This window comes from Punica granatum, unplaced genomic scaffold, assembly GCF_007655135.1.
Source record: "Punica granatum isolate Tunisia-2019 unplaced genomic scaffold, ASM765513v2 Contig00098, whole genome shotgun sequence".
Taxonomy (NCBI): Eukaryota; Viridiplantae; Streptophyta; class Magnoliopsida; order Myrtales; family Lythraceae; genus Punica; species Punica granatum.
In genome coordinates this window covers 1-16,175 of record NW_022204086.1, presented here as the reverse complement: position 1 = coordinate 16,175, position 16,175 = coordinate 1, and the positions used below count along the sequence as shown (strand labels likewise).

Genomic DNA, 16,175 nt, shown 5'->3' with positions numbered 1-16,175 from the left:
ACTTCATCAAAAACCTTGAACCTAAATCCCTTGTTAACCCCCCCTCCCTCTCTTAAAAATTTTAAAAGCCAAATACACTTAGTCCATGAGTAAAAAGACAAACTTTCCAATATCAAATAAAATTAAACATATAAAATTTAATCAGGAGTACTCGACGATTCATACGTGATGATGGCTGCAGTCAGTTTGTTCGTCCTTGCTATTATAAAAATTACCCAAAAACTTGTCCTTGTTGAGCAAGCACCCTGAATAGTTTCCACGACTCGTCAAAACAGATCCCGCTTATTCGAGACACGAATTCTATATGCAGAAACAGAAGGGAAATGCCAAATTTTCAAGCTTGAATCACTTCAGTTTCTGGTTTATATCAGAGCAGGCATGCATGTCAACTTCTGTTTTGACTCCCCCGCATTCTGCCAGTTTCTTCATGCTTCCTTTCCATTTCTGCAGGAACTTTGTCCCGGAAACTTGATTAAATGATTGATATTTTTTTTTTTTGGTACCAGAGGCAGTTGACGGTAACGCGAGTGAACAAGAAAGTAAAAAACCTCTCTTTCTTCTGATCGATAATCTCCCGCTTCTCCATTTTATAGATCCTCCTGATGTCATTACCAGCCTAAAGAAAACTACTTTTTAGCTTGAACACGACTTAAACGAAAAATGTAGTTAAAATATTGGAAAGGGAAAAAGCTCGACCTGCTTATGTTTCTCATTCTCCTCATGAAGGGCTCCTATATATTCGGTTTTCTTCTGTAGTTGATCTGCCAGGGGCTTTCCAGTGCTATCTTTCTGTAGGGCATATCATGACAGATTTAGTATGGAAATGAACATTCGGGGTAGTGATATCCATATTCGGTAAGTAAAGATTTCAAACCAGCTTATCTCGTAACGATGTCGTAGCTTTGAATAAGAAGACTGTATTCTCCAATGCCTGAACTCACTCTCCTAGACGAATTCTCCAATGTCCATTTTATTTATTAACTCCTCGTGCACATCTTTATCTGAGCTCAAGTCATACTTTCTCCGAGCAAGTTTCTCTACGAAGTCCATTCTCTCCTCAATCAACTTCTTCTTAGACTGGTAAAACTCTGAATAAAACTGATAAAACTTGCTCTGTCCATCTCTGTAGGAGCTTTCCCTCTCTGCTCCTGAATCTTTAGTTCCTCGAGTTCCTTATCACCTGTAGTTTAAAACAAGGATGCTGCATAAGTTTCTTACTCTCTAATCCACGGGAATCAATCGTGCCAAGATGTTATCCGGTCAATCCTTACAATTATAGGACAGCAATCAACATATCGGAATTGACATAATATATATATATAGAAAAGAGACCAAGTAGGAATACCTTATGCATTCTTATAGTTTTCTCTTGAGATTCGAACTCATATAGACTACGTACCAAGAGCAGCTGATCTTGCAGAAAGCTTGTCCATGAAGAATTCCTATCCTTCTCGTCTTCCTTCTGCTTCGCCTTGAGCATAGCAAGTTCATTCCTAGTTCTCTGCAAGTCTTCCTCCAAAGTACGGACAAGCTCCGTTGAATTATTCGATTTTGTATTCTGGAATATTGTCAAATTGATTTATATAGCCAACCATACAATAACAGTTTTAGTAGTAACTTACAAAACTTCTACTGTGACATTGATGACAATGCTGCCGATAAATTAGTACGTTAGCATTTTCATATGATCTACTGCTTCAGTAAAAAAAAAAAATTGTAATTTAACAGAATATGCTCTCTTGAGTTTTACCAATATAAATTTAACCGTCAATTTAAGAACATGTAGAGCGCTGTTCAAAGCATCACGTTTTGCAATGATCTAAATCAAAGGAGCAACACAATGATGTTCGACAAGCACAAAGTTTTGACTGAGGAAGAAACAGCAAATGTGAATTCTCGTACTGCGATCAGAAGATCAATATTGAGGTAAGTGTTCTCTTTTTCGAGCTTCTCTGGCACCGAACATGCATGCAGCAAGAAGCAATAGTAAATTGCCTAAATCGACAGAGACATCACACAAAGCCGAAGGCATTCGCACAACCTAACTTGTTTTCTTTCTCAACGTGGCATAACTTTCGATCACGAGTGACGAATCCATCAAGACTGCGAAATCCTAGAACGTGTTGAGACGTAGTGAAGAGACGAGACGAGACGAGAGGAGAAGTATATCGAAATGAGTATGACGCGCCAAATGAAATTTCTGTTCGGATATATACATATATATAATGGATATTTTCAGAATTTGGGAAGGCTTCCCACTGTATGTGGTAATATGATGGATATCAAACATACCTCTGTACTATTTCTAAAAATAACCAAAATATACTATTTCATATAAAAATAAAAACATATAAAATGTCAATTATAGATAGATTATATTTACAATTAAATCATATAGTTGCCCAATTAAACACTCACAATCTTATGAGACAACTGTTCACTAATAGAATATGTAAGGCATTGTGTAAAAAGTTGCATATATTAATAGTGAAATCTTTATTTTAATATGAAATATATATTGAAATCATATTTTAAAAAATTCTTAAAAACATATAAAGTATAAGATATTGATGTGACAGCCTGAGAGAGTTTAGAATTTTAATGGAGCGTCAGTATAAGAGACGAAGATATCAATTTTGATGAGATGGAAGCGTGAGATGTCGGTTTAAGAGTTTATTATTATTATTATTATTATAATTATTAAAGAAAAATGAAGCAATAAAGGATATATGAGCACATATATCACTTCTCTTATGTTTAAGTAGGATATATTACTTTTCTTAGTTGCATGAATAGGATCAAACCTTATTCCTTGATATTTACATGAGATTCCTCCTTCTTAAGCAAGTCCCGAGATGGCTTATAACATATACAATGTAAAGGAATTGATATATGCAACTTAGATTTGTAGACTTTTGTCTAGAATCTCAAAAGAGAAAATGATCCAATTTCTACCGTAAGCTAATAATGAACTCACCAAACAAAACGTTCAATGAAAAGATAAAGCCATCTACACTTATACATATACAAACACGTATCTTTTTTAACATCTTTTAATTAATTATTACATAAACATCTATATAAAATATTAAAAACCGAGATGACTCACCATGCAACATCAAGTGGGACGAAGTATTCTCCTTGTGTGACTCTTCATATGACCGCTAATAGTAATTTCATAAGTGGTACAGTGTCATGATGCCACCTCGCTTTTTGAAATCAAAATACCTGCACTCATGAAATATGTAAAGAGCATGTTATAATGAATTTCTAAAACAAGTATAGCTCTCTGCAGGTGACCTGCTTCTTCCACGCAAAAGGGTCGTTGAGGAGATAAATTTAAGGATAAAGACTAATTTGTTATTGAGTTATATTGCTTTTTTCCTTTTAGATTCCATTTTTTTACTATTGTTTCTCTTTTGCAATGAAATAGATGTACTGATGGTAAAAATTGGATTGTGACAGTAATCACATCATATTGTAAACAAGCATATAAACGTACTACTTACAAGTATTTCTTCATTCACAATATTAACTCATTATATTTTACATTTACATTTTTAATAAATATTAAGAAAAGAAAATTATTCGGCCTGACAACTCTTTCCCGCGTATATGCTCAGCCCGGTTGTCTAAGTAAACAATTAAAACGGTCACTGATCTGCAAATTGAGGAGACCACGTGTCACGCCTACATTTCTTAGGCATTTTATTTTTTAAGCTATTTGTTGCCTTCTCTTTTTTTTTTGGGTGTATTATTTGTTGCCTCTTCTCTCTGCAACCATGTGCATTTTCTCGACTTTCCATCGTTACTTCCTGGGATTGCAGAAAAAAAAAATGAAGAAAAACCAAACTACTGCTGATCATCATTAATAGTTTTACTATAAAATAAAAAAAATTGATTTTTTTCCCGACCGCAACACCATGCGGGTGTTGCACACTAGTTCGAGATGAAAGAACAACAAAACAGTGACATCTTAGTGGTATAATGTTTCTTGTGTTTGATTTTAATAGTTCCAAAAGAGAGAGAGATAACCCATACTACGGGCTGGTTCAGATGAGATTGCATGGAACATCAACCGGTCTTACAGTCTAATGGTTCAAATGTCAGATGTGCATTTCAGTCCATAAGTGAGAACCTGATTAGACAAGTACACGTCCCGATCCGACTGGTCAACCGGCGGGGCTGGTCCGGTATTGATAACAGTAGATAGGACTGTCTAAATGTGTGAAGCCTACAACCACTTTACAAGACCTCTATATACTGTATGCAAGTCCACCTTTTTATCGCGGTGATCAATGAAATATGTAAATGATCTTACGAGAGTAGTGACATTTTTTATTTATTTATTGAAACGGTCATGAGAATCCTTTATATATCCAGTGCAAAAATGGATACAAGAAAAAATGTTCAACCAAATATTATAAGAGCGGGGTGTAACAATTTATCGACTGGACAATCTACAAAGGAAAATAATGTGAAGAATCGCATCAAAATAAAAGTACAATTAAAAATTGCCATCTTGAAACCGTTAATCCTGATCACGACTTGTCTGTAACATTTTACAAGGTAAACACCGGGAGTGGAATCCTTAGCCTAGTTCATAATCCATGATGAAATTTCACTTTTACGAAAAAAAGTGGAATGGACAGGGTGTCTTAGGCCAATATCCGAGCGTAAGATCCCACCACAGATTACAACCCCAAGACAGATTTTAATGAAACTAATCCTAATAGCCCAATCCCAATACAATCAAACCAAGAAAACTAGAGCAGCTAAGCAACAAGTGATTCCTTGATCGGTTTAAACCGGCGACCGTCAATGGGGAGCCAACCAATCCAAAATCAACAACAAAAGGGCAAGCCATAAAAAAAATTGATTTTAACGGGCATAAGGTAAAATCAGACCAATAGAGTTGCAATCTTGATGTGATGACCTAGGGGTGACAATATGTGTCGTGTTGTGTTTAAACAAGTCGTGTCTAAACAAGTTTGTGCCAAAAAGTTCTAAACTCGAATACAACATGTTTAATAAACGTGTCGAGATTTTCAAACTCGACCACAATACGTTTAATTATGGGTTGACATGAATACGACACGTTTAACTCATTTAACTAAGCATGTCTAAATGTATATGTATACTTACCTACATGATATGACACTATTACCTTTAAGTACATATTATACCTATATGATATACTATTAACTTTAATTACATGATTGACATGATAAAATCACAATAAACGAGCTATTTATATAAACAAATTTAGATGATTTTAGTGTATTTTCTTCTATAAATTAGTACAATATGTGAAACAAATTTATTAACACGATAACATATAATATAAATTGGTCTAAAATCCATATTGGAACCCGTCCCTTAAAATATAGGGTTCGGATATCGTGAAAAAAAAGGTATCCGGACCTGCACACCCCCTATTTTCAGCTAAAAAAACTTTGAAGGGCGGAATGGACAGAGCTGAACGATATAATAGAGAGAAGGTGCGTGGCTTTTGCGGATGAGAGAAAGGAGAAGATCAGAGACGACTAGGGCCCGAGATCGAAGAAATTTTCTTCAATTCTTCTCTTACCCTTTTGTATTTTAATCATGTTTCTTCTCAACTCTTAGATGTTGAACACAACCATCAGGAGCTAAATTTATTGGCTTAGGGCTTTAATGGAATGTAAGGTTTATTCATAATTCGTGAATTTACTTGCTTGTCTATTGAATCAAATGGGGAAGTTTAGGGAGTGAAGTGGACCGGAATACAACGTTAGGGGCCGAATGAAAATTCGCTCGAGCCCCAAATCTTTCTCCCGTCTCTTTGGAACGTTAAACCCTGATTAAACCCTAATCAAGCTGAACGCCGTGAAGAACTCTGTGACCGGAGATTTGATCGGAAATGAGGGAAGAATCCGATTCGGAAGCGCTCGTCATGGAACCCTTCGAGCTCAGCTATTCTGATCTGGTGATTCTGTCCTCAACCGGCCCTACAGATGATCCTTCTTCGTCAGCATCGGAGGAAGAGATCCTCAGGTGGGACTCTATGAGGCGAAGCGTAATGGAGTCTCTAGGACCAGACGGCCCTGGACTGCTTGCTGTCAGCGGGGTCCCCGGTGTCTCCTTCCTCCGGCGGAGGCTCCAGTTCGCCGCCCGGGAGCTTGCCCTTCTCGATCCTGAACGCCGGAAGCGCATCCTCAAGGTAAGTAGCTACAAATTCTGCGTTTAGATTGTCAATTCGCAAGCACGGCGGTAGGGAGAGAGCTTGGCTTGGTAGAAGTTTGGTAATTTATCTTAGGAAGAAAGGTGGTATTACGGGAAGATTTTCTTCCCCGGGAAGGAATATTGTACATTTATTTTGTATCATATTTGGTTGATGTTTTGTTTAGATGTTTTGGTCTGATGTTTTGGTTCTCCTTTCTCTGCATGTTGTGGTTTAGTTCTCATATTTTCCTTTTGAGTTCAATTGATTTTAGGAGCAATGCTTGGGGAGTGATGTTCCACTAAAAGATCCAGACCGAAGAGTCTCCTCCTTTGCTATGCAACTGAGATACGCAGAAGGTGTGGCGAATTCTCGGAGCAAAGCAAACAATGAATTGAATCGAGTGGCTAGTTTAGAAAATGGCGATCTTAACATGAATAAGTCGATGAAATTTCAGGATGATGAATACGATCACCTTGGAAATTCTTTAAAGGAGCTGGGTTTTGTAATGATGGACCTGGGAATCTGTCTTGCCCGAATTTGTGATTCGGCCATCGGGGGCCATGAGCTGGAGCAGAGTCTGATGGAATCTTCAAGTGCAAAAGGGCGACTTATTCATTACCATTCCAGGATAGAGAATCTTGTTCTAAAGCAAAGTGGGAAAAAGTCAGGAATCAATAAGGGTAGAGTCGCTAGCAAGAAAAATTTAAAACGGGACTCTATGAAGAGGGGTGACTCGACACATTGTGAGGCCAAAGCATGTTGTGTAAGCTCCAACCTGTGGCAGCAATGGCATTATGATTATGGTATCTTCACAGTTCTGACAGCTCCTATGTTTCTTTCATCTGTTTTACCACAAGAAGCGAGGGAAGATGATCGAGGGGCTGCTACTTGTGTTCAAGAATGTCCTTACCCAGGGGGGCACACACATTTGCAAATTCTCGATGCCAAGAAGGGTAAAGTTTTCATGGTGAAGACATCTTCTGAAAGCTTCATAATCCAGGTGGGGGAATCTGCTGATATCTTATCCAAGGGAAAGTTGCGGTCAACCCTTCACTGTGTTCATAGACCTCCGATGCATGAAAATTTGAGTCGAGAATCATTTGTTCTGTTCTTGCAGCCTGCTTGGACGAAAATTTTCACTCTTTCAGGTTACCCAATGGATCAGTTAGTTTTTGATTGTGAGGACACTGAGTCATCTAATGATGGATGTCGTCTCACCCAACAAGATGGGAGAGATCTGATAGACAGAATTTCGAGAATTATCCCCTCACTCATGTCACGGTTGAAAGATGGAATGTCTTTTGCTGAATTTTCACGGGAAACTACCAAGCAATACTATGGCGGCAGCGGCTTGCAGGCAAATCAATAGCTTTCATGTCTGTTCTGCATGATCTGGGAATTTTTGGTAAGAGTTTCATGTCCTCAACTTCATGACTCTATTTCACTCGATGCTTTGTTCATTCATCTCTCTTTCCCCTCCTCTTTTGTTATCTTTTACTTTGACCCTTTTGTGAAGTCAAGCTCACGTGAACCTCTGACAATCCAAGTCTCTCTAGTATACGTTAAGCATGTGATTGCTTGACGAAGAGAAATGGGTCATAGATATTTGGGAACATCTTAATGGATCAAAACTTGGACATGATGTCGAATACATTATCAGTTACATTATTTGGATCAATAATATACTTAATCTTGCCTAGGAGCTTGAGTTGACTCTTCAACTGGTTTGTTAAAGTCTGGGAGCTTGAGTTTGAGTTGCCTAGGCTTTTACATACAAAGGATTTAGTGACCCAAAAGCATGAATAGATAAGCTGATTGTTGTACACCCTACTCGCTAGCCAAAATGTCCCCCCAATTTTGATTTCCTCATCTCGAATTCTAACTGCTGGTCCTCTTTTTAACTTGTAGCCTTTGCCCTCAAGTTCTCTGCTTGCCATTCTCTGTTGACCTTTGCAATAAAATCCTCAATTCTCATCTTCAACTCATCATCATGATCCTCATCTTCTTCTTGGTTGTAGCCTTTGTCTTCTATCTCTATGTTACATTGAGTGCACGCATCTTCAGGTTCTGCCACGGCTCTCTCCTCTCTGTGATTGGACGGGCTCTCAGCTTTAACTCGAGTCTCATTTGTGTTGCTTTTGCAGGTGGGCATTGAGGAGGCGGGAGCACAACTTCCCTCGATGCTCGACTTCGACTTCGAGCCCACGAGGATGACGGCTATGATGAGGTTGCAGAAGCAGAAGACAAAGAGAGAACTCGAAGCCGCCTGAGAGATGACCTCAACCGCGGAGTCCAACATGACTTCTCGACTGAACCGGAGCGCAAAGAAGAAGAACCGGGATCTGCAGAGGGAGGAAAAATGCGGGTTCTCGAGCTCTGCAGGTCTTTGGAGAGGTATCTATCAACTATCAACCCTTTTAAAGCCTTAATGTTTAGATGGCAGGAAGAGTGGAGGGGAAGACATTTTTGGAGGAATAAGCAAAGCTGTTGACTCGGATGGTGATGATGATGATGAGGTGTGGTGTGAAAGCTACTAACTACCGAACATATATGTCTTTGCTGCTTTGTTTAGTTGTTAACCGATGATTATTGTTAGTTTAATGCATTGAGGTGTGTTGGTGAAGCTTCTTGACAGCAACGGTTTGGGGCCCACTCCTCTGATTTCTTAAGTAGAAAGTCGTCCTCCCAACCTCTACCAAACTGCGGCCTCACATGGGAGCTGGTCCTAATAGCCTGCCGGTTTTCGATGCGATATGGTAGCATGGCTCGATAATGTTACATACGAAGAATCTATGCTTTTGCTTGAAAGTTGTCGATGGTAGTCGATGTTTAAGGGGGAATTTTCAATCCTACATTGGGCATCTCTTTTCTACTTTTTTTCATGTAATGTAGTGTTTAAGCAAAGCCTACATGTATTTACATATATATGAAATTAGTCTCCTACAAATGCGATGTCATCAAAATTCGTGTTTTTGTTGCTATGAATTATTAGATACATTAAGTAAAGATTAAAATAGAACTTTTGTCGTAAAAGTCACTAAATGTGGAATAATTTATCCACAAAGGTCACCCTATTTTAGATCTTCTTGGGGTCAAGGAGATGTGGATTAGTTGAAGTGCGTGAAAATCAATCTGAACCTGAATAACACTTAGTAAAAGGAGGGGTACCTGTTTACCACATGCAACCTGATCTCTATTTGTTACTTCTAGCTGTGGCCCATTCCAGATTGTATTCCCATGAGAAATTACTTCAATTTCCACCCATTAACGATAGAAAATTTTAAGAAAATAGGATTCTTTTGCTGTATATATCTATATCTCAAGGTTCGATGCAAATGGGTTCGAAATCCCTTAGAGTCACTGGAGTGCCTTTGACGTGATTACCCGCTCCGTGCGTCGCCGGGAGTTCACAGAACTCCGGGATTAATTGGGCGAAATCTAAACACCCTGGATTAGCAAAAGAAAAAAAAAGTTCGTTGCAAATAAACAGTGAGTTAACTATTGTAATTCTATTAGCAATTTTTTCAAATAACGTGATAAGATAGGATAATCGAATAATGCAGCAGGGTAAGAGATCCGCGAGATATGAAAACATTTGCAGTGTGCAGACCAAGCCGAACGCTATTTGTGTGGCGTCATCCGATTGACATCAGCAGTGCCATAATTTTCCCCTTACAATATTTCCTTTTACGTATTTTGTCGTCTTCTGTTATCATACATTTAATATGTCCATATTATCTACCTAAATAAATTTATTCATAAAATAATATTTGGATTGTCAAATTGCAGATTCTCTACTTGGAAGGCAGTAAGAAAATTCTAATGTGAACTAGGAACAAACTCGGGGGATGCCGCGGGTCTTCAAAAATGTTTTCAGTCAATAATTTTTTTTCTCATGATCAAAATGTGAGATGGATATTAGTAATATTGGAAAGAAAAATATTAATAAATTAATATAGTGTGACTTATTTTCAAATAAATAGAGTTGTCTAATTTCGCAAGTTTCTAAAGTTAATGAACATATAGATGTGGAAGAAAAGGAAAAGAGAAGCTTAATCAAACGCTATGATAAGTATAAAAACATAAGAGCATATAGTAAATTTTTTTATATACAAATATGCCATATATATATTTATATTACACATGAAATTGCATTATTTATCTATAAATAAAATTCTTGTTTAGCAAATTCCTCTCGAAAAGCATACATGAATATAGGAAAAAGGCCGGAATCTATTTTAACATTATATGGAACGAAGAAGAATGATATAAATGTAGAAATAAATTAATAAAAATTTTGACGGAAAAAAAATTTCAATAGGATTATTATGGTGCACTTGAATTTTTAAATGAATTTTATGAAATTAACTCATTTTATATGTACCAAAAAATAATTAACTCATATTATTATATAATATACATTAATTTTCTAAGATTGATTAGTTGAGATCTTATAATTATATCATATTTATAATTTATATATATAGAGAGAGAATGATTTAATAACAATAATAAAATTGAAAAAGAAAAGATAGACCAAAGAATTGATGGATTGATTAGAACCAAAGGCATTCTAACAAAAAACTATCCTAACACTTTAATTGACTCATTTTATCGTTATTTTTCATAAATTTATAAAGATAAAAATTATGTGTAGTATTATTTTGAGAAAAAAATGCTCGTTACTATTAAAATGATACTGTACTCGACAATTTATGGGATGTGATTATTTTAGTTAAATGACATATAGATAATTAAAACATGTTAATTTTGAAATATTTTTTGGAGAACGTAAAAAGAAATCAAAAGAATGAATTAAACGAAAAAGAATGAAAATTTAAAAAGAAAAGAAAAATGGTTAGAATGAAAGAGAAAAAAATAGAGGACACCTGTCATATTTATAGCTAAGAAGACTCAAACAATAGTTTTACTTTTATAAATTTGATTTGATTTGATTGATTTGACTTTTTGAATGTTAATGTGCCAGTTAGCTTAAATAAATTTAATACGATTCAGACATATTAAATTTTTAAATATCAAGATACATATAAAAAAAAATTGTATGACGGATAAGTGAATAATTGATCATAAAAGTCATCGAGGCTTAAATCACTGAAGGCAAGAGCATGGATTTGCGCATGTAAATTTCTTGAACGGAGAAAGATGCGTGAATTTAACATTTTTAGGATTTAATATTTATTTTTATATTTTATACTTAAATGCAAGAAAATGAATTAATGCAAATTCTAAATTCATGCTATCGGCATAAAGTGATGCAGTGGAGCTGCAATATCGGAGACTTGGAGATCCCCTTTTTCTCCTATTTATTTTCAGACCTCGTACAAATACCCCCAAACCCGAAGTAATGCTTGTTGTTGAACGATATCGAGCTTGATCCATAGTCAAGTATGCTCCACGGTATAGCGACATTAGGGCATTAGCCAAGTCCTAGTGATCCTCGCTCTTGATTTGAAAATAAAAAATTTCACATTCGATATTCTTATCAATAAAACTTATTGTACCCCTTAATTCCATTACTTTAACTTTCTACTAGGCTAACAAGTCGCCTTAATGAGTAAGGGAAATTTTTTATGGGATATAAGAGGACTTATCACAAATTACAACAGAGATCTAAAAAGAGGAAAAGGTTAAAATTTCATTTGTAGTCCTCAAATATAGTTTCTTGTTTCAATTTCATCACAATTCCAGTTTTTGGTTCAATTACATTTATGGTCCTCAATGTTATACATTTTATTCTCTTTATCCGATTATTTTTTAAATGATTAAAAGAATTAAACAGAAAAAAGAGATTATATTTTCCCCCTCAATCTTATTTTGTATCATCCTAAAAGATAGGAGTAAAAGGAACAAAACATGTAAAATTGAGGAAATGATTGATGTAAAAGAATAATTGCAATGAAAATAAAAGAAATTAAATATTGAGGACCAAAAGTGGATTATTCCATAAAAAAGTAGCTAAATAAAAATCAATTTAAAAATAGGAGGGTCAAATGGCTCCATAACCAGTAGCCACTTTCTTTTTATGAAAATGCCCTGAAAGTCTCATAAAGTTCTCTTTAGACCTTCCAGACTTCCTAGGAAAGTTGAAGGCTTTTTATATGCTTTTGTAGGGGTGCATTCAAGCTGAGTCGAGCTGGAATTTAAGCAAGTTGGACTCCACTCGATTTGGAAACTTTGAGTTCGAGCTCTGTCGAGCTGGAACTTGAGCTTGAGCTCGGTCGAGCTTCAGAATCTCAAGTCAAGGTCAACCTCCGGTAAAAATCCAATCGAACAACTAGAACTCGATTTGTTTAGGCTCGATTAAACTCCCGAAAACAGTGACCGCCGTCTACTGACATAGAGACATAGTCAGATCAGATGATGTTTACAATCTTATCTTACAAAAAACTAAAACATGTCCTTTAAAGCCCCGTGTCCTTCTTCAGTTTTCCATTTTTTAACCCTTTTTTTCACCATTTTTCAACTCTACCGACAAACTTTTTTTTTTTTTTTTGCATTTAGTGTCCCTATTGTTTATTTATTCGGACATCCTTTATTTTTTCATACGTCCTCCAAAAGAATTTCAACATTATCATATCTATTATGTCTTTGCTATCTATACAATTAAGTAAAATATTTCAAATCCTGTACAAAAGTTCATAGTTTTTTTTGTTTCTGAAATATTTGTGGAGAAATAAAAATGACATGGGTGCTACTAGAGCATTGGTATCGATACATTTAACTAAAATATCACATCCTACAAGATAGGTGTAATTTTTATTTCTAAAAAATTTGTAGAGAAACAAAGATGACGTAAGTGCTATTTGTTAAAATATTTTTCCATAAATTAAGCTTGATCCATCAAAACGAGAGGAGGCCAAATGTCGCTCTTTTTTCTTTTCATTTTAAACCTTTTCTTTCCTATTTATTAATTTTATTTACAAAGTTTGATTTTATTTCATTTTTTCTCTTCTTTTAATTTCTTTTTATATCCTCCAAAAATATTTTAAAATTAGCATGTCTTAGCTATCTATACAATTAATTAAGATAATTCATATCCTTCAAATGGAGCAAAGTATCGTATTGATACTTGTACACTTTTTTCCTTAAAATAATATTACTCGCAATTTTTGTTTGTATAAATTTATGGAAAAATAACAATAAAGTGAGTGCTACTGGAGTATTAGAATATTTATTCATTATGTTGTATCAAGTTCTAATTATCCACTAAATCCTTTAATTCTTTCTTTTCTCTTTTATGTTTTGTTTTAATAAAAAATTATTGCAATTAAAACCTCTCGGTGAAATACAAGGTTAGTCACCCTATTGCCTTGGAGTAATCCTCATTTGGACATTAATTTCATTGGAGGCACAAGATACTTTTAATGAATTCCAAACCCACTTAAAATTAGCGGGGCCATTTCAGCCTAGATGTCATTTTTTAAACAAAATTTCAATATTTTTTGATATAAAAAATTTATTTCAATTGATCACTAGCAGCCTCTTTTTATTCTGATGTTAAAAATGTCCAAACTCTCTTTTTCATAAAATGCAAGGTTATCTCATCCTATTTACTTAATCTTCACTTAGGCATTGATTTTAATGAATTTCAAACTTCACTTAACATTAACGGGCCCCTTAAGCCTAAATATTGTGATCATGGTTATCAAATATTAGAAATATTGAAAATTCAAATTAACATTTGGATGGAGAAATATTTGTTTTTTATGCCTTATGACCCATATGATTGATATAATCCTTTCAAAAATCAAGATTATTTATTAGCAATCAAGAGTTAATAGTTTTTGCAGATAAATAGTTTTATCATTATTTTCATTTATTTATGCAAACTAATATGCTAAGATTGACGAAAATGTTTTATTTGCCTGCGACATCTCGCAGGTTCCATCCTAGTGTTTTTCTAAAGCAGTAGCGTGCAGAGAGTATGCGCGACGTGCATCTTTAATGGTCGATGATACTAAGTAGCTGCTAGATCTTGGAATATGGTTGAGATACGGTTGATATATGTATTGCCCAAAACAGAGAAAATCATTTATTCTTTTAGTTCTTCCCTATTTGTTTATATTCTTCATTTCGGATCCATGTTTTTGTAACAAAACCTTTTGGGATTAAGGAATCATTAATGGAAAAAAGAAAAGACGCCACACACATAAGCATCTGGCAATTGACGGACATCTAAGGTGGATTAAGGAACGATTGGAGCAGATTGATGGAACTATGGTTAGAAAACAACAGATTAATCGCGAGTGTAATCTTAGGACGAGAATATATCCAATCGAACCAAAGAGGCGAGAAAAGAGAATAACTAAGGTAATACTTGAAATTGTCACAAGCCATTCAAATGTTAGACTATAGCATAGATTACCATACTCAGAAAATCACAAATCCGAGAAGAGCAATCGGAAGAAACCCGAGGGCAAACCCTCTATATAAGGCCCGTTTGAATTGTTAAACTGATTTTAGAATCATGATTTTGATTTTAACTCAACACACTACACAACAAAAAATACACGTTTCCCAAGTCAAATTTATAATACTATCTCATTTGTCTTTTTCCACAATCAAAATCAAAATCATGATTCTAGAATCACTCTTACATTTCAAACGCAGCCTAAGAATCCATGACCCGATTACCGGTGATCAGGCGACTAGCTAAAAATTAGATGAATCAACACAGAGTTAAACACATGCCTATATAAAACTCCACCTTATATCAAAGATAGGCTCGAGCGGCACCAATTCCTTTAGACACTAACAATTTATAATTAAAAGGTAGCATGGAAATTTTCATATAATTTCGATAGTTTATAGTCAAAATCTCATGGAATTTTCATGGAATTTCGTGCATATTATTTTGAACAAAAGATTGTTCATGTTTTATTAAACTTTGAAATGCATGTCTCTACTAGGACTCGCAGCCTAAACCCTGACGTGCTCTCTTACTAGTACCCAACACGATGATCGGAATGTTTTCTTCTGCCTATCAGGACCGTGCTACCTTGTGACAAGTGTGGCCGACCCGGCAAGTAATAGCCTGCCTAAAGCTGTTGATGCTCATCTCGATGAGCATTGATGTGGCCTTATTGCGGCGAATGCATAGGTCTGCAGTACACTCGGGAAAGCCTTCAATTTGTGCTTGAGCATGTGCGATAATTACGTTGGGGACTGAGTTCTTTTCCTCCAACAATTATAGAGGGAGTAAACGAACCATGAGCTCATTCCCTGCAATTGCACCATGAAATCGATGTCATCAAACTTTAGAAGAAATTCTTAAAATTATAATAAGAGAAATACGCAATGAACTAAATGTTTAGAATTATTTGAGCCAAAGTGATATTTTTGGGATTGGGGTTTTAACTGTTTAGTAGTTTTATGACTTCAGACATGATTTTGTCAATGTGACTTAAATTTAATATCTAAGGGTATAGGAAAAAATGAAAATTTCTTAATTGAAATGTAAATTGTAAACACCGTATTTTTTCATTTCGAAAATTAATTAAATGAATGAAAATAAGTGAGGGATAAAAAAGTGAGGTGCTATGACGTATAATGGAAAAGAGGCATGTGAGAAAGGACAAAGGGGTTTGAACGTGAGATGTTAATTAATGAGAGAAACATTTGAAGAAAAAAATGTGGGAAAAAAAAGAAAAACAAAATTATGAATAATTTACTATTCAATTCAAAACTATGAATAATTTATTATTTATCGTAGAGTATATAGATAAAAGTTAGATTGTGATTATTTTTCTTCTGTAATCTTTTAGATACACAACTTATTGGGACACACTCAATTCAAAATTTTAGGGACAGTTCTTCCCTTAAATAACACTTGCTGCCACATTTATTCCCGTTTGGGCCAACTTTGGCGCCACTGGCCGCACTACCCACCTAACCTAATCCCTTTTCTAAAATATAATATATACTAGACAAATACCCGTATTATCAGGGG

General features: G+C 35.2%; 2 protein-coding genes and 1 long non-coding RNA gene across 4 annotated transcripts; 1 reads left to right on the top strand and 2 right to left on the bottom strand.

Moving 5' to 3' along the window:
• Window positions 1–604: 604 nt before the first annotated feature.
• LOC116190020 lies at window positions 605–1,530 on the bottom strand. The gene is made up of 3 exons (XR_004152585.1): window positions 1,400–1,530; window positions 875–1,180; window positions 605–789 (listed from the first exon to the last, which is right to left on the bottom strand). It is a non-coding gene; the product is annotated as an uncharacterized LOC116190020 (long non-coding RNA).
• A 4,006-nt stretch (window positions 1,531–5,536) lies between these two features.
• LOC116190017 lies at window positions 5,537–9,162 on the top strand. Of its 2 annotated transcripts, XM_031519691.1 has the most exons (5): window positions 5,537–6,202; window positions 6,477–7,205; window positions 7,323–7,610; window positions 8,350–8,599; window positions 8,830–9,162. In XM_031519691.1, exons 1-3 carry the CDS (start codon window positions 5,903–5,905, stop codon window positions 7,572–7,574), a joined length of 1,281 nt encoding a protein of 426 aa, XP_031375551.1. In that variant the 5' UTR covers window positions 5,537–5,902; the 3' UTR covers window positions 7,575–7,610; window positions 8,350–8,599; window positions 8,830–9,162. The 2 variants fall into 2 exon arrangements, with proteins under 2 accessions (XP_031375551.1, XP_031375550.1); XM_031519690.1 differs by having other exon boundaries at window positions 5,786–6,202; window positions 6,477–7,610.
• Window positions 7,745–8,543, bottom strand: LOC116190019. Its single transcript, XM_031519692.1, has one exon. The coding sequence runs from the start codon at window positions 8,502–8,504 to the stop codon at window positions 8,103–8,105; it is 402 nt and encodes a 133-aa protein (XP_031375552.1). The 5' UTR covers window positions 8,505–8,543; the 3' UTR covers window positions 7,745–8,102.
• Window positions 9,163–16,175: the final 7,013 nt, after the last annotated feature.